Genomic DNA, 22,213 nt, shown 5'->3' with positions numbered 1-22,213 from the left:
TCAATCTACCAAGGGGAGGTGGTAGTTTCTAATGAGATTCACATTGTGCGCAGACAGCAGGGGCGTCTGCAACGCAGAGAACTGCGGGGGGCATAAAGGGGAGGCAGGAGCCATGTCTGGCCAATGCGCAGATCAATAAAGAGGGAAAGGGGACACTTACGGAGCGGTGGGGTTGGGAACGAACCGCCCGCCTGTCTGTCCTTAGTTGTTGTACAAGGTGTCGGGATGAGGTTGGGAAATGATTTTTTCGATTTTGGTTTTAGAAAGGACAAACTTATTAGATTTCGGTTCAGGTCCAGATCCCGATATCAGGCCTATCAGTCGGGGTATAAAATTGTAAACTGTTCAGGCAGGTGGAGGTATGCGCTCTACCAAGTGCCATTGTAGTTGTACTTGTGCTCGTTGCTTATTTCTTAAATAATGTACATCCATTTAAAGGTGGTTCTTCTTCTTCTTTTCATTTGAGATCACGCATTGAGTACATATATCCTCCTGGGGTGGCACACTGACACGTAGAATTTTGAGCTTCAGGTGAGGTCTTCCCCACCAAACGGTATTCACTGTTATATTTCATTCCCATCTCGTGGAACGAAGTGAATGCTGCAAGTAACCCATTTTGGGTTCTTGGTGCACGACCACTTCTGCTGTATAACATGAGATATATAATGCATCCGTCTGCCTTCCTGACTTACACTCCTGTTTCTGGGCCTGCATGCCCTCAGCATCCGCATTGGACATTCGTGGAAACTGTGATGTGTCAGCCATAGAAGGAAGGGCGTATGCTCATTTGGTGTGTGCTTGTACAGAAGGAAGGGTGTGTGCTCATTTGACTGTCTGAGAGTGCAGCAAGGGGGTTTGTACTTGGAGAGGCGGTTGGTTATGCCTTGACGCCTTAGGCCTACTAATAAGCTTGTTGTCATTCCTCACTATCCTTCACTTTTCCTTCACCCAATCCCTACAATCAGTGCGACCCAATATGGTAAAATCCACAAATGATAGAATTCATCCCAAAAAACACAACCTTTGCTTTAAATGTTTCACTAAAATGTGTAAATCTCAAAGTTTATTTACCATATTGGCATGGTCCATGACCTTTAGAGAATTATTATATACGCATTAGCAAAAGTACCCGGCTTTGCCCGGTGGTCTCTTCTTCCACCCTTTCCTCTCCTTCATCCAACGCCTGCCACTGCCTCCTCCCACCACACCCTCCCTCTTCCTCCCACCACACCCTCCCTCTTCCTCCCACACCACCTCCTCCACTCCCTCATCCGACCCCACTTCCCTCCGGACTCCCCCACCCATGCCTTTCCCTTCTCCTCCCACCCAACTTATTCCCCTCCCTCCTCACACCTCCCCCTCCCTCCATTCCCCTACCCCACCCTTTCTCCTCCCTCTTCCTCCCACCCCACCTCCTCCACTCCCTTGTCCCACCCCGCTTCCCTCCAGAGTCCCACCCAAGCCCTTCCCTTTTCCTCCCAACTCCTCCCACCCAACTCCTTCCCCTCACCCTGGACCCCCAACCCACCCCTCCCCTCCCTCTTCTCTCACACCACTCTTTCCCCTTCCTCCAGACTCCAACCCACCCCTTCCCTTCCCTCCAGACTCCAACCCACCCCTTCCCCTCCCTTCCCCCATCTTCTCCTAGTCATTGTCAGTGAATAAAACATTTTTAACCATGTTTGGGAAAAATAAATAATTAAAATAAAAACCGCTTTCCATTCCCACCAATCCGCGTTTCGTTGTTGCCATGTGTCATGACAAAATCTTTCCCCTGAGGGACGAATTCATCGATATGGCTGAAATAATTAATGGTATAGATGTTTATCTTCGTTGCCATGTAATGAAACTGGGATGTGTTCAGTTACCAAATTTCTTATAGAGCGCTCACCAAGTGGCAAGCACTCAAGCAAGCACTCCATTCAAAACCATTGATAAGGAACGGCTGGCTTGGCGAGCACTAGCTATCTGCTTGGTAACTCAACACGCCGGTGGACATCTCGATGGCATACAGTATACAGTATACATAAAAAACGCTTCAAAAGGACAGTTTTTTAAAAAAAATTGAGACTTTAAGTACTATTCACAAGTATTGCAGGTCCCAGTAGAATGACATCTATCCGACGGACGTATGAATTAAGATAACAGTGCAGAATGAGGGATGACAGCCTTACTTACATAAATACTCCTAGTTATAAGTAGAACACTGCGAATGTGTCACCAATATGCCTCTGCGTAGTCCCACAACGGGTAGATGCCATCGTTCACTGTCCTAAAAATAAACAGGTTTGATTTAAATCCCTTCAGCTGTTTTCAAGTATCACATTTTCACCAGCCATGACAGGTTTCATATCGATTGGTGAAGCAGTTTCAGAGAAGGGATTTTTAAAAAATATATTGGCTTTCAAGCTAATATGGCTGCCATACCACATGCCATATGAACTTAAAAGATGTATGCTCTGCATATGTATGGGTAGGGGATCACGTTTGTGAAGTTTAGTGTTGATCGGAAAAATAAAAAGCTTCGTTTTTCTATCGAAGATGGCTGCCAAACCACGTGACCTATGACATCATCATTTCCAAACTATATGCAACAGTGGTGTTAGCTGATATTTGTAAAATTTTGCATCGATAGGGTAAGCGGTTTCAGAGATATGATTATTTTATATTTTCCTTCAATACAATATGGTTGCCACAACATGTGACCAATGATGTTTTCATGATCCTCTTTTAGTCGCCAAGCCTCGTCAATGACACACGTAAAGTTTCGAGTCAATTGATTTGGTGGTTTTGGAGAAGATGTTTTTTGAAGGTTTTAGGTTAAATCCAATATGGCTGCCAAACCATGTGATCTATGATATCATAAATTTAATATTTCAGTACAAATGGGTCATAGATCATGTGCATGCAATTTCTGATTTTTAGGATAAGGAATTTGATTAAAACATTTTTGGCTGGTATACCACTTCACCTATGATGTCATTATCATGCTTTTGTTCCCCTTTGGGAGTACTTGACAATGTGCCAAGTTTCAAATTTTTCCAATCAGCAGTTTCCGAGAAATAAAATTTTAATTAATTGCGTTTAATCCAAGGTGGCTGCCATACCACGTGACTTATAACATCACAATTATCATAAAAAACATTCTGCATGGGTGTCACTCCTACCCTGAAAGTTTCGTCTCAATCTGACATATTATTGCTGAGAAGAACGAGGTTACGGATGGACGGACCGACAACCCGAAAACATAATGCCTCTGGCCACCTTCACTAATTTTTTATTTACTAATTAAAATCACTTATTTACTAATTTCTTAGGCATTAAAATCACTAATTTCTTACCGTTTTCAGATTTCACTCCAGATTTCACAGGTTATTTAATCCACCAGCTCCGATCCTCAAATCAGAAGGCAGATTTTGTTTATATACTTTAATTAGTCCGTTTGAGGCCATCGTGCAAAATCGCATCATATAATGCATAAAATCCCTCCAAGCTTCTAATTTGAAAACAACAGCACTTACAAAAGCAATGTATACGGCGATTCATAGGTGTGAAGATCAGGCATTTGATGATGTGAGTGAGCAATGTTCAAAAATAACTTTTGATCATGCAGAAACTGTTAGACTGTTCCAAAGCAAGGCATTTTTGAGGAGGCCGAAACAAAGCTTAAGACCCCTGCGTGGGATAGCAAGCTGACCGAGGATAAAGCCTGCTTTTAAATTTTTAAAATAATCTGGTTAATTATCTTCAAAAGAGGTGTTTTCATTTACCCAAAACCCCAGTTTTCATTTGTGCACTCCCTTGATGTTGCCTTTTCATGTGTGCAAAGTTTCGTGCTGATAGGTTTCATGGTTTTAGAGTTATGGAGGAGACACACACACACACACACACACACACACACACACAGACACACACACACACACACTCTGACTGATTGACTGATGCACATTCTCCTTTATTAGTCCCCTACTGGAGGGGATGAAAGATTTGCGTCCGTCCGTCCAACCTGTGGTTAAATGAACCTTTTTCCATACCCTTCAGTATATTCAACTGAAACTTGATACATGGATTTGTTATGATAATTTACAGAACAAGTTCGAGTTTCAGGACGTTACATCAATTTTTAAAATTCGTTAAATGTATCTGTTGTATCGTACTCCATTCTTTCTTTCTTTCTGCACATACTCATTTTTAACTCCGTATTTCTATCTTCTTAGCTGCCAACCAGGATATGTCGGTGAGCGTTGTCAGCACGAAGACCCTTGCCGAGCTGTACCTTGCCTCCATGGAGCTACGTGTCGTCCCGTGCTCGCTCCTGCGGCCGCCATTACGCTTGCTGGGCAGACGGGAACTCTAGCTCGTGGCGGGGTTGGGTACACCTGCACGTGCCCACTGGGTTTTGCCGGCCCTCGCTGTGGATCCCAGCTGGACAGTGCCTGCTATCCAAACCCTTGCCTCAATGGTGGACACTGCGAGCTTCTCGCTCTCTCCTCATTTCGGTGTCACTGTCTAATCGGCTGGGCAGGTGAGGGTCGGCCAGCCAGAGCAAATCCTTACCTACCTGTACGATCGGTAACCCCACTTACCTTTGCACGTTTTGATCCTGTAGGCAGGATCTGCTGAGCATATTTAAACCTAATGGAAGAGACACACACATATCCCATCTACATTATCATTGTTTTGCTTCGAAACGATATCCCAGAATTAGCAGACTCGCCTTTGATTTGTCACGTCTGGTTTTGATTCCCATCGTGCTTCACCAACAGGTTGCCACACTGTAGACTATGCTGTCCTCTCAGAGTACATTGAGCCACCTGTCCCATACATCAGCACCCCCTTGTATACTTAAAAATCCCACAGTGCCTTTCATAAAGAGTATCGTTGTCATTCTGTGGCCTCGTTTTAAATCCATACATAATGTTGTTGAAGTTGAAGAAGAAAACATGACCTGCTGTATTTTATGACAGGACAGGTCATTTTGTATTTTGTTCACTTTATTGTGTAATTGTCCATCGATCCCCATACATCTGGTGTGCAGGGCATCATTGTGAACATCCACAGCCCTGTGCCAGTAACCCATGCGCCAACGGCGGTATCTGCTCTGCCAACGGAGACCGTGGCCACTTTACATGCTCCTGCCGGCATGGTTACGTGGGCCCGAGATGCCACAGTGATCTGGACGAGTGTTCCGAGGCACTGAGTAGATCGCCGGAATCGGCCCTTTGTCATAATGGAGGCACTTGCATTAACACTCCCGGTAACTTTCTCTCTGAACACCACGATGATGATATTTTGGATGTAGAATTGGGTGCACGATGATTCACGATCCCATCTTACAGGTTCGTTTGCATGCCACTGCCGTGCGGGATTTGCCGGGGCACGTTGTCAGGCCTTACTGCGGCCCTGCTCTCCTTCACCTTGTCACAACGGCGGGACCTGCCAACAGCTGGAGGACAGCAGCTATGCATGTGCTTGCTTACCAGGTATGTAAAGCTCCCACTTGAGGCTCCTTTTTTAATCCTCTGTGTGCCACACAATAAAAAAATTTGTTCTGAATCAATTTTGGTTTATGTTTTACCTTTTATCTTTCTCCTGAAGGCTTCCAAGGCCAGCACTGCGAGAAGAATATTGATGACTGTGGGGATAATGCCTGCCAGAATGATGCTACCTGTGTCGATGGCGTGAACACTTATAATTGCCAGTGCCCCCCGGAGTGGACAGGTGATCAAGAGTGACTGTCAATCTCAGCTCAGTAACCACCAACGTTATTAGGAACCTTTATGTTTGTTTCGTAGGTAGTCACGAGTTTTCATGAAGGTATTGATTTAGCTGATTGTGACTGCTCGTCGATTTTCTGTTTCATGTCTCGTATTCCGTGCCCGACTCTGCCCAACTCCCGAGGCTTCGCCCGCCCTCAAGCACCTTCGAAATGACGTAATTCCGTCTTCGAATGACGTATTTCCGTCTCATGCAATCAACGCATGCGCAGAAACACAAATGGCTGATGGTAGGGCAATAGTCAGCTCGTCATGGTAGATTATGTCCTCATTTTACACACTGGACAGAGAAGATCTCAAAAATAAGAAAATGATATTTAATAATTTCCTCCATGAAAACCCATCGGATTCGGATATGAAAAATGGTTGTGAGGGTTGTGCACCAAAACGCGCTCCTGAGGTTTGATCCTTAAAGAGTTGTAACAATTCGAGCTACAATTCCAGCCACAACGTGCACAGCAGAGCCACAACATTCAGTACATTAAGACGCATGAAAACATACTATTTTCATGTCATTCCTGTCCCATCCGCACCGCGATATAACCACCTTTAGAGGCCATTTTTCCCCGCAAGGCGGGGGTTGGCCTTTTTCGGGAACCGTGGTTGTTGTTGTTTTTTTTTTTTCGGTCCCCTTTTTGAAGCAATGTTTTACGGCCGGATGCCCTTCCTGACGCCAACCCTTTTTGCCGCCTTTAACGACAAGCAGGGAATTACCAGTGAACTGGTACTCAATTAGCCGACCTCGGAAGGATGACAGGCTGAGTCAAACCCCCTGGCGTTAATTCAGCGATCGACCGGGATTCAAACCCAGGATCCTAGGAATCCTAAGCCGGCACCCTAGCCGCTAGCCCAACACCAGGGTTCGCGATCCGCATCGCGATGAACAATCGAAATGACATGAAAAGGATTATTTACATATTTGGTCTCAGGAAGAAGAATCCTCCTTCTTCTAAAGGATCAATTCCTTTTGATCATTCTTTTTTTAAATTTTTGTGTTTTTTATCATTCATGTGACGTAAGTGATTATATTGACTTGTTCTATGTAGCACGCACACACACACACACACACACACACACACACACACACACACACACACACACACACACACACACACACACACACACACACACACACACACACACACACACACACACACACCTGTCACAGATGTACAGACCGATTAATAACACCGCCACTGAGCCTGAGGAAAGTGTCAACACTTCCTGGAGTACATCTGCGTGCCAGTGAAGTGTACATTTGGGCAACGTAACCGGCATTTGGGCAAATCCCCTCGAAAATAATTGGTTCGTACACCCAAGGAGAGGAGATACAATGCTCTTGAGTCTTTAACATTGATCAACCTGATTTGTCGATTGCCTGGCAGCACCGTGAATTCACTCATATACCAACAAACTGCCTCACAGGCCAGTTCTGCACCGAAGACGTGGACGAATGCTCCCTCCAGCCCAATGCGTGCCTCAATGGTGGAACTTGCCACAACACCCAGGGAGCCTTCGCCTGCGTCTGCGTCAACGGCTGGACTGGGAAGGACTGCAGCGAGAACATCGACGACTGTGCCACAGCCGCTTGCTATAACGGTGCCACCTGTCATGACCGAGTAGCTACCTTCTACTGCGAGTGCCCTGTTGGAAAGACGGGTAAGAATGCAGACTCGATCCCCACCTCGTGGTTTCTTATTTTCTTCGTAGAACATTCCGACTTGTTTTGTTGATTCCCTGCAATTATCTCCCCAGGTCTTTTGTGCCACCTGGATGATGCGTGCGTCAGTGATCCCTGCCATGAGGGTTCCTTATGTGACACTAATCCCATCACGGGCCGTGCGATATGCACTTGTCCTCCCGGCTACACGGGATGGGCTTGTAAAGATGATGTGAACGAGTGCTCCATTGGTAAGTTGTTTTACCTATCTCTCTGCCCACAGGCTAATCCTCACTTCCTTCTTCAATTCTTTGCACTTCTATTATTTTTTGCATAAAAAAGTCTCGGCTCATGGAAGATTGAGATTGTGTGGGCAACATGACAATAAATGGATGTGTTTATCTGTTTTTAGTGACTTCTCAAAAGGGAAGTCTACTATGTTAAGCAGATTTGAAAATGCTTAGTCATATGAAGCCAAAATCTGATCGGTCCAAGTCAAATGCGAGGTGATTAAATTGTGTTGCAGTTCTACAAATTGCATAATGAGTTTCAGAAGTGTGACGGAGAAAGTAGTGTCTGGCCTATGACACAAACTAAAAAATGTACTGGAGTCGGAGCAGACTCAAAGGACGTGTCCAAAAATTAACAATCTGTTCACTAATATAGTGGTCCTGCACCAATCATCGAGCCATATGTGGGTTATGCACAGTGTTCAGTTCGTTCTGCTAGAGGGGCCCGGCTTGATGCGCACAGGCTTCAGCAAACAGCTAGGCCAACGGTCGCCGTTGTAAGTTGCAAATGTGAAATTAATGAGTGAATGAATGGACATGTGAATGCATTACATTTTCAACTGTAGAGTTCATAGAATATGATACCCCATGCAGTGTTCAACTAGAACGGCACTCAGTAGAGAGCATACCTCCGCCTGGTTGGGCATATCACTCAATGGTGAAGAATCACTTTTAAAATTCTACTAGCTGGATCCGGATCCGGATCTTCACCAAAATCGAATCGATTCTTACTTGTCACACACATAACCTGTCCAACAAGTTTCGTCCAAATCCATCCACAACTTTTTTCAGATATCGTGCTATGTATCGTTTTTGGCCCTATCTCCCAATGGTAAAGAATCGCTTAAAAAATTAAATAATTATCATATCCGAATCCATATTCAGATCTTCACCAAAATTGAATCGAATTGTCCTTGTCAGACACCCAAACTGTCCACCAAGTTTCGTCCAAATCCGTCCACAACGTTTTGAGATATCCTGCTATGTATAGTGTTTGGCCCTATCTCCCAATGGTGAAGAATCGCTTTAAAAATTCTAGTAGCCGGAGCCGAATCCGGATCTTCACCAAAATCTAATCATTTCGTCGGTGTCACATAAGCTACATCTCTGCCAAATTCCATCCAAATAGTCCAAAACCTTTTGAAATATCTTGTTCACAAACGGACAGACATCTTCGAATCTGATCCCCTGGGTATCCACACTGTCTACTGGAGTATCTTGGGATCTGATCCCATGGGTATCCACACTGACTGCAGGGGTATCTTGCGATCTGAATCCATGGGTATCCACACTGTCTGCTGGAGTATCTTGGGATTTGATCCCATGGGTATCCACACTGTCTGCAGGGGTATCTTGCGATCTGAACCCATGGGTATCCACACTGTCTGCTGGAGTATCTTGGGATTTGATCCCATGGGTATCCACACTGTCTGCAGGGGTATCTTGCGATCTGAACCCATGCGTATCCCCCACAGTCTGCTGGTGTATTTAAAATCTGAATCCATGGGTATCCCCACAGTCTGCTGGAGTATCTTGGGATCTGAACCAATGGGTATCCCCACTGTCTACTGGAGTATCTTGGGATCTGATCCCATGGGTATCCACACTGTCTGCAGGGGTATCTTGCGATCTGAACCCATGGGTATCCACACTGTCTGCTGGAGTATCTTGGGATTTGATCCCATGGGTATCCACACTGTCTGCAGGGGTATCTTGCGATCTGAACCCATGCGTATCCCCCACAGTCTGCTGGTGTATTTAGAATCTGAATCCATGGGCATCCCCACAGTCTGCAGGAGTATCTTGGGATCTGAACCAATGGGTATCCCCACTGTCTGCTGGAGTATCTTTGGATTTGATCCCATGGGTATCCACACTGTCTGCAGGGGTATCTTGCGATCTGAACCCATGCGTATCCCCCACAGTCTGCTGGTGTATTTAAAATCTGAATCCATGGGCATCCCCACAGTCTGCTGGAGTATCTTGGGATCTGAACCAATGGGTATCCCCACTGTCTACTGGAGTATCTTGGGATCTGAACCAATGGGTATCCCCACTGTCTACTGGAGTATCTTGGGATCTGATCCCATGGGTATCCACACTGTCTGCAGGGGTATCTTGCGATCTGAACCCATGGGTATCCACACTGTCTGCTGGAGTATCTTGGGATTTGATCCCATGGGTATCCACACTGTCTGCAGGGGTATCTTGCGATCTGAACCCATGCGTATCCCCCACAGTCTGCTGGTGTATTTAGAATCTGAATCCATGGGCATCCCCACAGTCTGCAGGAGTATCTTGGGATCTGAACCAATGGGTATCCCCACTGTCTGCTGGAGTATCTTGTTTCCAAATGTAAAGAAACTGTCGTTTAGGAGAAATCGAATACTTTCTTTCAGTTTACTTTTTGAAAAAACTACCTGAATATTGATTTTCCTTTACAGACCAGTGTGCTCTTTGTTGATCGACTTTAATTTATACTTTATTACCTCCGCCACCAAAGGTGGATGGACGTTATCTTTTCACCTCTGTCTGTCTGTCTGTCTGTTTTTTTGTCCGTTTGTTTGTCCGTTTGTGAACAAAATATCTCAAAAAGTTGTGAACGGATTCGGACGAAATTTGGCAGAGATGTAGCGTATGTGACAAGGACGAAATGATTAGATTTTCGTGAAGATCCGGATTCGGATCCGGCTAGTATAAATTTTTAAGTAATTCTTCACCATTGGGAGATGGGGCCAAAAACGATACATTGCAGGATATCTCAAAACTTTATGGATGGATTTGGACGAAACTTAATGGACCCACGTGTGTGACAAGGAAGAATCGATTCAATTTTGGTGAAGATCCCGATCTAGGCAGTATAATTTTTTAAGTGATTCTTCACCATTGAGTGATATGGCCAACCAGGTAGAGGTGTGCTCTCCACTGAGTGCCGTTCTTGTTTCCTCCTGCAAATGCTTTATCTACCGCTCTGTCCAATGCGGTTACGAGCTTGTCATGTGGAATGTTTGTGTACAATGTTGAAAAATCTAACGTTGATAAACATTTAACCTTACCCTTGTTATTAATGTTGTGGATACTGTCGATTCCAGATTTGGAATTATCAGTGGTCCAGGAATTTCTTAATATCAGAATAAATCTTCACATTTTCGTGGTAGTTTTTCAATGCATTTATAAATTATTTTCATCACCATTGTAATAATACCTGACAAAGGTTTAAAACTACATTCTGTACTTGCAATGACGGACCTCTTCTTACAAGGGTTTTTGTGCATTTTTTGATCCAGTAAAAAAAAAAAAAAAAACACCTTTAGAGGCCATTTTTCCCCGCAAAGCGGGGGTTGGCCTTTTTCGGGAACCGTGGTTGTTGTTGTTTTTTGGTCCCCTTTTTGAAGCAATGTTTTACGGCCGGATGCCCTTCCTGACGCCAACCCTTTTTGCCGCCTTTAACGACAAACAGGGAATTACCAGTGAACTGGTACTCAATTAGCCGACCTCGGAAGGATGACAGGCTGAGTCAACCCCCCTGGCGTTAATTCGGCGATCGACCGGGATTCGAACCCAGGATCCTAGGATCCTAAGCCGGCACCCTAGCCGCTAGCCCAACACCAGGGTTGATCCAGTTGATCCAGTTGATCTAGTAAATGAATGGTAATTTATGGTGTTTATCTGGAACTAAGAGTCTTCCCGCTTTTGAGTGATTTAAGTGTCGTGTTAACTCTATTTTGTTGTCGCTACTTATTTTGTAGGTCTTCAAAATTCCCGTCTCTAAGCCCAATTCTTCCAAAAGTGTTTGAATGTAGTATGTTTTGCAGACAAATGCAATATTATTATTTGCTTTGTCAATTGGTACAATGACATATTGTGTTTGAAGCTGCCTTTAATAATCACGCGATTGCTTAGTATTACCTTTGGATTGTTGAATAAAACTTTTCTTTTCAAATCAACAACCCTCCTTGTCACATGTTTCTCTACCTCCTCCAACCATAAAGCCATTTGTGTGTTTGGTACTTTGTGTTTATCAATTTGTGTTATCAATCAACGAATGGCTTTATTGTAAACATTCCGTATTCCATAAAGCCATTTGTGTGTTTGGTACTTTGTGTTTATCAATTACTTCTCTCATCTATTCCCTCAGCGCTATCATTGTAAGTTCCATTGCTTTATTCCAGGTAATCCTTTCATTTTCTCTATAATTTGGTCCTTTTGTAAGTAATGCACGTTATCTTTCATCTTTCACTATTCTGAGATCACATGTGATGACGTGTTTATGATGTGGATCTTTGAATATGGAATGTTTACAATTACAATGATGTGTGTTATTTAACCATTCCTCTATGTCTATCGATTGTACCGTTTCCTTGTAGTTGAAGATCTTTCCCCTAATTGCATTACCCAAAGTGTACACAACATTTGGAGATCTCTCTTGTGTTGTTTCTGGAAGTTTACGCCACACTTCCTTCTGCTGTAGTATTTTCTCTATACTAGCGTGACTCGGCGCACTCCGCATGCCTCACCACACGTCGTTTCAGAGGGGTAGGCATCTTTGACCATTTCGGTGTCTTTTGGGTCCTCATGGTGTTTTGGGTCTTCAGGGCCATTGGGGTCTCCAGGGTCTTTTGGATCATCTGGGCCTCTAAGGGTATTTTGGGTCTTTGAGGTGTTTGGGTCTTCAGGGTCTTTTGGGTCTTTGGTGTCTTCAGAGGCTTTTGGGTCTTAAGGGTCTTCGGTGTCTTTTGGGTATTTGGGGTCTTCAGGGGCTTTTGGGTCTTAAGGGTCTTTTGGTTCTTCTTGGTCTTTAATGGTCTTTGGGGTATTTTGAGTCTTCGGGGTCTTTTTGGTCTTTGGGGTCTTTTGGGACTTCGGGGTCTTTTTGGTCTTTGGGGTCTTTGGGGTCTTTGGGGTGTTTTGGGTGTTTTGGGTCTTCGGGGTGTTTTGGGTCTTCGGGGTGTTTTGGGGGTTCGGGGTGTTTTGGGTTTTTGGGTATTCAGGGTCTTTTTGAGCCTCAGGGCCTTGAAGGGTATTTTGGGTCTTTGGGGTGTTTTGGGTCTTTGGGGTCTTTGGGGGTCTTCAGGTTATTTTGGGTCTTCTGGGGTCTTGGTGGTCTGAAGGGTCTTGGGGGAATTAAAGGGTTGTTAAAGGTCTGATGGGTCTCATCAGTCTTAACGCAATTAAGAGGGTTAATTAAGAGGGTGGTAATTTTATTTGAAGAAGAAGAAGACGTTTTCGTCGCATATAAACATAGCGACAAACATTACGACATAACGACATAACCATATATGTTTGCTCTATTATAATAAAGATTGATCATTTCTACCCCAATGTTATCAAACATAATTTTGATGATGTTATGATGATAAATTTTGATGATGATTTAAATTTGAATTTGATACACTTATCTGTTCTATGATTAACTTCTTTAGGTTTATAGCTCCTTTTACATTTTATGGGCAATCATGTCCAGAATTGCTTCCATGTGTTGAATTGAGAGTTCCACCTGATCGTCCTCTTCCATTAATTTGGTCATGATTTGCCAAACTTCTTTTAGTTATTTTTAAAAAGTTTTATTATTATTATTATTATTATTATTATTATTTTGTATACAGAATCGAGGCTCGTGAAAGAGCTAACATTTATCACACAAACAAATCAAACACAAACAAACAAAGTAGATAAAAAGGGGAGCGGTAGACAGCATGGGGAGAGAAGGGGAAGCACATAAACTCAACATTTGAGAGCAGGGACATCGGGAATGTGTGGGAGGGAAGAGGGCTTGGGGGGAGGCGGCGTGGGAAGGGGGGGGGGGGCTGGGAGAAGTATAAACTCAAGGACTTCCAGGAAAGAAGTTGGTATTTCAAAAAAGTGGATTTGGGGTGAAATCAGCAGGGGTAGAAAAGATCAAGGTTTTGGATGGGGGAAGATAAGAGATGGTGGTGAACAGCTGTTTTAAAGACCTGGAGGGAGGAGTGGGATTGAAGGGAGTGAGGGAGTTTGATCCAGAGGCGGGAAAAAAGAGGAATGAAGGAGTGAAGGTGAGCAGAAAGTCTTGATTTTGGCAGTTTAAGCATAAGAGGGTTGCAGGCAGATATTGTGCGACCTGTAGGAATATTTGGGGGACAGAGCCCAGAGAGAGCTGGAGGAGCAAGGCCGGAGAGGAGTCGGTAGAAGACAGTAAGACCATCAACCTGCCTGCGGTGAGTACGTGAAAGGCCCTCGGAGGTAGCTTCATCGCGGGAGATTCCAATGATTCTGAACGCTTTGGTTTCAACAGCGTGAAGACGAGCTACGTGTGAGGCAGGAGCACCAGCCCAGAGGGGGGAACAGTATTCCATTGAGCTGCGGATGAAAGCCTTATATGTGGTGAGGAGCTCAGGTGTGCCAAGGAAGGACCTCGCACGTCGGAGGATGCCCAGTCGGCGACTGGCTTTGGAGGCCAGATTTGAAATGTGGTTTTCCCAGGAAAGATCATGGCAGATAGTGAGACCCAAAAGCTTGAGTGACAGAACTTATTGGAGAGGATTATTCGGAAAGTGGATGGGAGGGTTGTCCAGTCGGTCTTTTCGGAGAGACATCGTAAGAGTGTGAGATTTGTCAGGATTGAAAGACATGTTCCACTTGTTTGCCCAGTCTGTGATTTTGTCCAGGTCTGCAGAGAGTGAGGAGGCTGCAGACTGCCGATCTGAGGGATGAGGAATGGAGCGGCAGAGAGTGGAGTCATCAGCAAAGCGATAGAGAGGATTTTCAAGAGAGTCGGAGAGATCATTGATGAAGACCAGAAAAAGCACAGGGCCCAGAACATTGCCTTGGGGAACTCCAATTATTGATCTTAATTCTGCTGCTAAGTAATGTACAGTTATTTGATTTGTTAAGATCTAACACACTCATTTACGATTTGTTGTGGTGTCTGTAACTGGACATTTTCGGCCATAATTATTCACTCTGTGTCTCTGAGAGTCTCTTGGTAAAATGATAAAAACAGAGGCGATTATGGTAAGTATGGGAAGCTGTTCATTAATTATTTCATTTAATCCATAAAGGTAAGGAGTTCTTAATTATTTAATCCAGAAAAGTTCTCTACACTTAGGGAATTGTGTGATTGTTTTATCTTCCATCCCATCCTTTTACCGAGCTTTTTAGCTCTTTCACGAGGCTCGAACTTGTATCTAAAAAAAAAAAAAAATCCTTTTCCCGGCCATTTCCGCTTATCCTTTCCATAACCTGAACATCGAAGCCCACATTTTAAAAGTATCCATAAGTAAAGTGACGAGTGAGTAGTGGACAACCAGTAGTTCTATCTGGGATTCTCGTGCTGCACCTGCATGTATTCATTCTTACATTACATCTCTGCATTGCTTCACCAACATATTGCAACATCGCACATTTGCTACAAGTCAATAAGTAAACTATATTTGAGGTTTTACATGTAATTAATTATTTGGTTTATTTTAACTTATAAGATATAACCATTACTGTACATCTATCATATAAAACACAATGGGAGGTTGTGTGTTTGTACAGATGTCCGTTCCCCTTCATAAGGGTAGGTTTTAAAGTTAAATCTTTTAACACGAATGTGTGTTCGCTCCGGTCTATTTTTGAGGATAAAACAAAGTCGAAAAACATTTTCTATAAAAGAGTAATTATGTCTCCTCTATTGGAATTGTCGACGGTGGCTTGCAAACTGAGACTCAAGTGCGGTGTACAGAACTGTTTTTTTTAAAATCACAATAAATACAAGGTGCAGGGAAGTGAAATTCGCTGAACGTGATGTGCAACGCATGCAGAGTAAAAGGAGTGTTCATTTACATCTGTAGACCACCTTTAGAGGCCATTTTTCCCTGCAGAGCAGGGATTGGCCTTTTTTAGGCACCTTGGTCCCCTTTTTGAAGCAATGTTTTATGGTCGGATGCCCTTCCTGCCACCAACCCTGTTACTCGCCTCTTGCAACACACAGGGAATTACCAGCAAGCTGGTACTCAATTTGCCGACCTCGGAAGGATGACAGGCTGAGTCAACCCCCCTGGCGTTAATTCAGCCATCGACCGGGATTTGAACCCAGGATTACTAGGATCCCAAGCCGGCACCCTAACCACTAAGCCTACACCAGGCTCATTTACATCCGTAGGATGCCTCGTAAATAAAGAAGATATAAGCACACTAGGCCAGGGCTTTAGTTTTTGGCATGCTCATGAGGCTGCACCCGTCATTTCCCGTCATTTTGACGGTTCTGGTTGAATGGTTTGATCTGTTCCAACCTGTCATTTTTGACGGGCCTTTTACTAGTTAATTATATTTTTGTGGTTTGTACTACCATTTAATCCCTGCATGAACCACTTGAAGAAGTTAAATCACTCAAATTTTTGGGTTTCTTGGGCAGACCATATATCCAAGATGGCCTTCAATGCCACCCATCGAGAGGGCATCCTTCGTCGTACAAGCAAGGCCAGTCTGAACTCCTTGGCCAGTCTGAACTTTTGACAACCTACAAGTCCTTCATTCACAGCTTGATGGAATACTGCTCTCCTCTTTGATATGGCGTCCCTGCCTCACACATTTCCCTTCTTGATGCCATGAAAAGCAAGACCCTCAAAATCATTTGGATCTCCCGTGGCAAATATGAGTGTCTAGGCGTGTTACTTTCGCCTCACATGCAGGTTGGTGGCCTCTCTGTATTCCACCACCTCCATTGTGGTCTTGCACTCTTTGCCCTTGCTTCGGCTCTGTCCCTCCCAGGTTTCTGCAGGATCCAGTGACCCTGTCTTGTTAAACTCCCAAAATGTAGCTTTTTCACGAGCCTCGATCTTGTATGGAAAAAAACAAAACAATAAAATCCAAGGTCACTGCTCATCTGCACTCATTTGTTCCTCTTTTGTCTCATGTGTGGACCAAATTCCTGACCTCTTGTCTGACTGACTGTGATACAGTTTAGTCCCATTCTTCCATCCAGGGCTTCAAGACAGCTGTTCACCACTACCTCAGGTCAACCCCCATCCATACTCATGATCTCTTCCACCCCAAATTACCCCATTCCCAAGCATTCCCTTTTCCATGTTATCGTGATTTTTCCCACCTCTCCGTCACCTCGTTTCCTTTCCTAGTTGTCAGTTGGTTTGTTCCTTTTCTCTTTCATCCCCACTTTCCCCTTCCTCTTCTTGCTATGTTTCATTCAGCTTGTGTGCTGCTTGTTCACCTCAGTGTGTCCTTCTCCCCTTCCCTTGATCTCACTCTCGCTCTACAACAACAACAACAACAACAACAACAGGCATTTTAAGGCCATTTTCCCTTGGGGTTAGCCTTGCGGTCCCCATGACAATCTTCTCCATTTTTCCCTATTTTCTGCATCTCCCCTTGTTAACCCCCTTGCCCGCATTTCTTCTTCCACCATCTTTAGCCAAGTCTTTCTCGGTCTTCCCCATCTTCTACTTCCTTCTACATTCATTTCCATCACTCTTCTCAACCAGTCACTTTCATCCTTCCTCAACACATGACCAAACCATCTCAACCTGTTCCTCTTCACAGCATCCATCACAGGCTCTATTCCCATCATCTTTCGCAATTCATCATTTGTCTTCCTCTCTCTCAATGATACTCCACACATCCACCGAACCATTCGCATTTCCACCCTTTCCAGCCTTCGTTGCTGCTCTACGTCGAGATCGAGGTCTCGATCGTCGTCGAGATCATTCCATCTACGATCGAGCATCGAGCTCTACGTTGTATACAAAAAAAGGAAAAAACAAAAACAACAACAAACGTTGACATTAAAGAGGAGACGACATCATGTCAAAGGACAACATCTGCAGTAAAGCATCGTGGAGGATCAGTACGAGTTTGGGGCCAAAGTTGGGAAAACATTCCACAGTCATACATTTATCAATAGTGTGTCCATATTAAAACAAGGTGTAACATCCAGGTTATCTCTCTTGTCTGGTGATGTGGACAACACACGATCCGTCGTGATTCTGAAACACGACAGCAGTAGCCAATTGTGTAATTAACAATTGCTGGAGATTCTATGTATCAAACTAAAATACGCAATTCGGTGTCTGTCTGTCTGACTGTAATACATTTGGTCGTTACTTAACCAATCTCAACCAAACTTAACAGGCGGACTAGGGGTCACATGACGGAGGTTGAAGCGATTTAATTTGTCCCCCTCCCCTAGGGGGTTTCCTCCTTGGTCGAAAGCTGTGTTAAGGTGTATAGATAGATTATTGTGCCATTTTTCCAAGGCCACTTCTAATAACAAAAGTAATAACAATAATATGATAATATTAATGTTGTTGAGCCACCTTTGGAGGCCATTTTTATGCAGAGCAGGGGTTGGCCTTTTTCGGGTACGGTGGTCCCCTTTTTGAAGCAATGTTTTATGGCCGGATGCCCTTCCTGCCGCCAACCCTGTTGGTCGCCTCTTGCGACACACAGGGAATTACCAGTGAACTGGTACTCAATTTGCCGACCTCAGAAGGATGACAGGCTGAGTCAACCCCCCTGGTGTTAATTCGGCGATCGATCGATTCAAACCCAGGATCCCAAGCCAGCACCCTAAACGCTAAGCCAACACCAGGCTGTCATAATATTAATGTTATTACAAAACAATATTAATAATAATAATAGCCCCCACCCCTAGGGGGTTTTCCTCCGTGGTCGAAAGGTGTGTAAATAGCTCATCGTGGCATTTTTTTTTTATAAGGCCACTTCAAATCTAAACTAGTTGTATAACTATAAATAGCTGGGATGTGTTGGTACCTTGAATCCTCATTTCCTGAGTTTGAGCTTTTATCACACTTGATGGTACTCATTATACCTTTTCATCATCCTAACCAAACATGGCATTGATCCTATTTGCATCGTTTATTGTTTTTTGATCCTCACGTTAACACCTTCGCACACTGCTTTGTCAAAGGTGGCAACCCGTGCGAACACGGCGGGCGATGCGTGAACACCGTTGGAACCTTTCGTTGCGATTGCCTTCCCGGTTACACCGGCGCTCGCTGTGAGATCGATATCAACGAGTGCCGCTCGACACCGTGTCTCAACGACGCCACATGTCTTGATCAGATTGGCGAGTTCACCTGCATTTGCATGCCAGGTATGTGTTGGGGATGAGGGTTTTCGTTTAACTCGAGTGTGACATTGTGCTTTATGGTCACAATCTGCCCTTGAGGTTGCCGTACAGTAACTACCAATGTGTTGTTTTAGTTGTGGAAGTGGATTTGTCTTGTTTTATTGGCATCACAGGGGTTTGGAGTATTTTTTGGTTGTGATTGGTAGGGGAGAGGGGATATTGTAACTTTCTGGTTGTGAAAGGGTGTTTGTCGTATTTATTTGTTGTAGTATGGTGCCTGTAGTATATTTGGTTGTCATAGGGGGTTTGTAGTAGGTATTTTGATGGGGTGATAGGATGGCCCAGGTTGAGGTACGCACACTCACCTCTAAGCTATCGAGCCTGAGTTTGAATCCTGACCCAACTATAAACTGCCGTCCTGGGGTTTCACAGGCAGGGTGATTCATCAATGTGTGTGCTGTCCCTCGGATGAATGTTAAGCTGGGCGTCCCATCCGCCAGCATTAGGTGGTGGACGTTAAATATCCCACGGTGTCCTTCACGAATGGTAGGCGAGCTATCGCCGGCATCATGAACAAATTACAAATTCCTGCCCCCAACCAATAGAAAGTGTTGCGTCAGTGGCACAGCCATGCCCTCAACTACCCTACAGCCATGCCCTCAGCTACCCTATAGCCATGCCCTCAGCTACCCTACAGCCATGCCCTCAGCTACCCTACAGCCATGCCCTAAGATACCCTACAGCCATGCCCTCAGCTACCCTACAGCCATACCCCCAGCTACCCTACAGCCATACCCTCAGCTACCCTACAGCCATACCCTCAGCTACCCTACAGCCATACCCTCAGCTACCCTACAGCCATACCCTCGGCTACCCTACAGCCATACCCTCAGCTACCCTACAGCCATACCCTCAGCTACCCTACAGCCATACCCTCAGCTACCCGACAGCCATACTCTCAGCTACCCTACAGCCATGCCCTCAGCTACCCTACAGCCATGCCCTCAGCTACCCTACAGCCATGCCCTCAGCTACCCTACAGCCATGCCCTCAGCTACCGTACAGCCATGCCCTCAGCTACCCTACAGCCATGCCCTCAGCTACCTGACAGCCATGCTCTCAGCTACCCTACAGCCATGCCCTCAGCTACCGTACAGCCATGCCCTCAGCTACCCTACAGCCATACCCTCGGCTACCCTACAGCCATACCCTCAGCTACCCGACAGCCATACTCTCAGCTACCCTACAGCCATGCCCTCAGCTACCCTACAGCCATGCCCTCAGCTACCCTACAGCCATACCCTCAGCTACCCGACAGCCATACTCTCAGCTACCCTACAGCCATGCCCTCAGCTACCCGACAGCCATACCCTCAGCTACCCTACAGCCATGCCCTCAGCTACCCTACAGCCATACCCTCAGCTACCCGACAGCCATACTCTCAGCTACCCTACAGCCATGCCCTCAGCTACTCTACAGCCATACCCTCAGCTACCCGATAGCCATACTCTCAGCTACCCTACAGCCATGCCCTCAGCTACCCTACAACCTTGCCCTCAGCTACCCGACAGCCATACTCTCAGCTACCCTACAGCCATGCCCTCAGCTACCCTACAACCTTGCCCTCAGCTACCCTACAGCCATGCCCTCAGCTACCCTACAGCCATACCCTCAGCTACCCGACAGCCATACTCTCAGCTACCCTACAGCCATGCCCTCAGCTACCCTACAACCTTGCCCTCAGCTACCCGACAGCCATACTCTCAGCTACCCTACAGCCATGCCCTCAGCTACCCTACAGCCATGCCCTCAGCTACCCTACAGCCATACCCTCAGCTACCCGACAGCCATACTCTCAGCTACCCTACAGCCATGCCCTCAGCTACCCTACAAGCTTGCCCTCAGCTACCCGACAGCCATACTCTCAGCTACCCTACAGCCATGCCCTCAGCTACCCTACAGCCATACCCTCAGCTACCCGATAGCCATACTCTCAGCTACCCTACAGCCATGCCCTCAGCTACCCTACAACCTTGCCCTCAGCTACCCGACAGCCATACTCTCAGCTACCCTACAGCCATGCCCTCAGCTACCCTACAGCCATACCCTCAGCTACCCGACAGCCATGCCCTCAGCTACCCTACAACCTTGCCCTCAGCTACCCTACAGCCATGCCCTCAGCTACCCTACAGCCATGCCCTCAGCTACCCTACAGCCATGCCCTCAGCTACCCTACAACCTTGCCCTCAGCTACCCTACAGCCATACTCTCAGCTACCCTACAGCCATGCCCTCAGCTACCCTACAGCCATACCCTCAGCTACCCGACAGCCATACTCTCAGCTACCCTACAGCCATACCCTCAGCTACCCGACAGCCATACTCTCAGCTACCCTACAGCCATACCCTCAGCTACCCGACAGCCATACTCTCAGCTACCCTACAGCCATGCCCTCAGCTACCCTACAACCTTGCCCTCAGCTACCCTACAGCCATGCCCTCAGCTACCCTACAGCCATGCCCTCAGCTACCCTACAGCCATACCCTCAGCTACCCTACAACCTTGCCCTCAGCTACCCGACAGCCATGCCCTCAGCTACCCTACAGCCATACCCTCAGCTACCCTACAGCCATGCCCTCAGCTACCCTACAGCCATGCCCTCAGCTACCCTACAGCCATGTGCTGAACATGAACGAAGAATTATTTTGGAAATTGTTAGAAGAGATTTGTGGTATTTTGTTTGTTTGGTTTAAAACAACATTATGGCATCACAGTTGCGGTTCATCGCCACTCCACATCGGAATTGAAAACAGATTTATTTATACGTAGGAATCAAAAGATATTGAAAGGTGTTTACCATTTTGTCTCCCTCACTGAAAGCTCTACCTAAAGACTTTGCATCGTTAACCTGAGGGTCAAACTCCATGACGTTGCAGGTTTCGTGGGCTCCTTGTGCGAGATCAATGTTGACGAGTGTCAGAGTAACCCCTGCCTGAATGGCGGCGGGTGTCATGACCGGCCAAATGGCTACCACTGTGACTGTCGCTCTGGTAAGTTGGGGGGGGGGGGGAGGAGTCTTAAAATCAGAATGATTTCCCCTCCTTCGTTCTTTGTTGGGGTAGAAGGCCCGGTAGACGGAGGGGACCTTTACTCTCGCGAATGTAAAAGTGAGGTACAAAATCAATTGCTTGGACGTGAGTCCGAGTTAAGCTAACGATCATTCGTTCTCGATTAAAATGGTTTTACCTGTCCATCTTCCCAAGACCCTTTGCTTGCATATCTCTGGCGTCGATTCGGACGTCTGGCAGGATGGCCATCATCCCGGCCTTCCCCATGCAAAGAACCTTGCTATTGTTTTTGGAGGCATTGTTCCTAGGCCTCGCAAAGTTACAACGAAGGCCGCAGATAAGGCCAGATG

At 45.7% G+C, this 22,213-nt stretch overlaps 1 protein-coding gene across 1 annotated transcript in view; it reads left to right on the top strand.

The window, feature by feature from the left end:
- Positions 1-22,213, top strand: part of NOTCH1 (notch receptor 1) — a 127,764-nt gene that overhangs the window by 59,677 nt on the left and 45,874 nt on the right. The window contains exons 3-10 of the mRNA XM_068134051.2: positions 4,218-4,525; positions 5,039-5,257; positions 5,340-5,483; positions 5,599-5,721; positions 7,203-7,436; positions 7,533-7,688; positions 18,634-18,819; positions 21,732-21,845. Coding sequence (XP_067990152.2) covers positions 4,218-4,525; positions 5,039-5,257; positions 5,340-5,483; positions 5,599-5,721; positions 7,203-7,436; positions 7,533-7,688; positions 18,634-18,819; positions 21,732-21,845 — 1,484 coding nt within the window. The remainder of the gene's footprint in view (positions 1-4,217; positions 4,526-5,038; positions 5,258-5,339; positions 5,484-5,598; positions 5,722-7,202; positions 7,437-7,532; positions 7,689-18,633; positions 18,820-21,731; positions 21,846-22,213) is intronic.

This window comes from Myxine glutinosa, chromosome 13, assembly GCF_964187855.1.
Source record: "Myxine glutinosa chromosome 13, kmMyxGlut1.1, whole genome shotgun sequence".
NCBI lineage: Eukaryota > Metazoa > Chordata > Myxini > Myxiniformes > Myxinidae > Myxine > Myxine glutinosa.
Note: the sequence above shows the minus strand (reverse complement) of the source record. Positions and strands in the feature narration are given on the sequence as shown.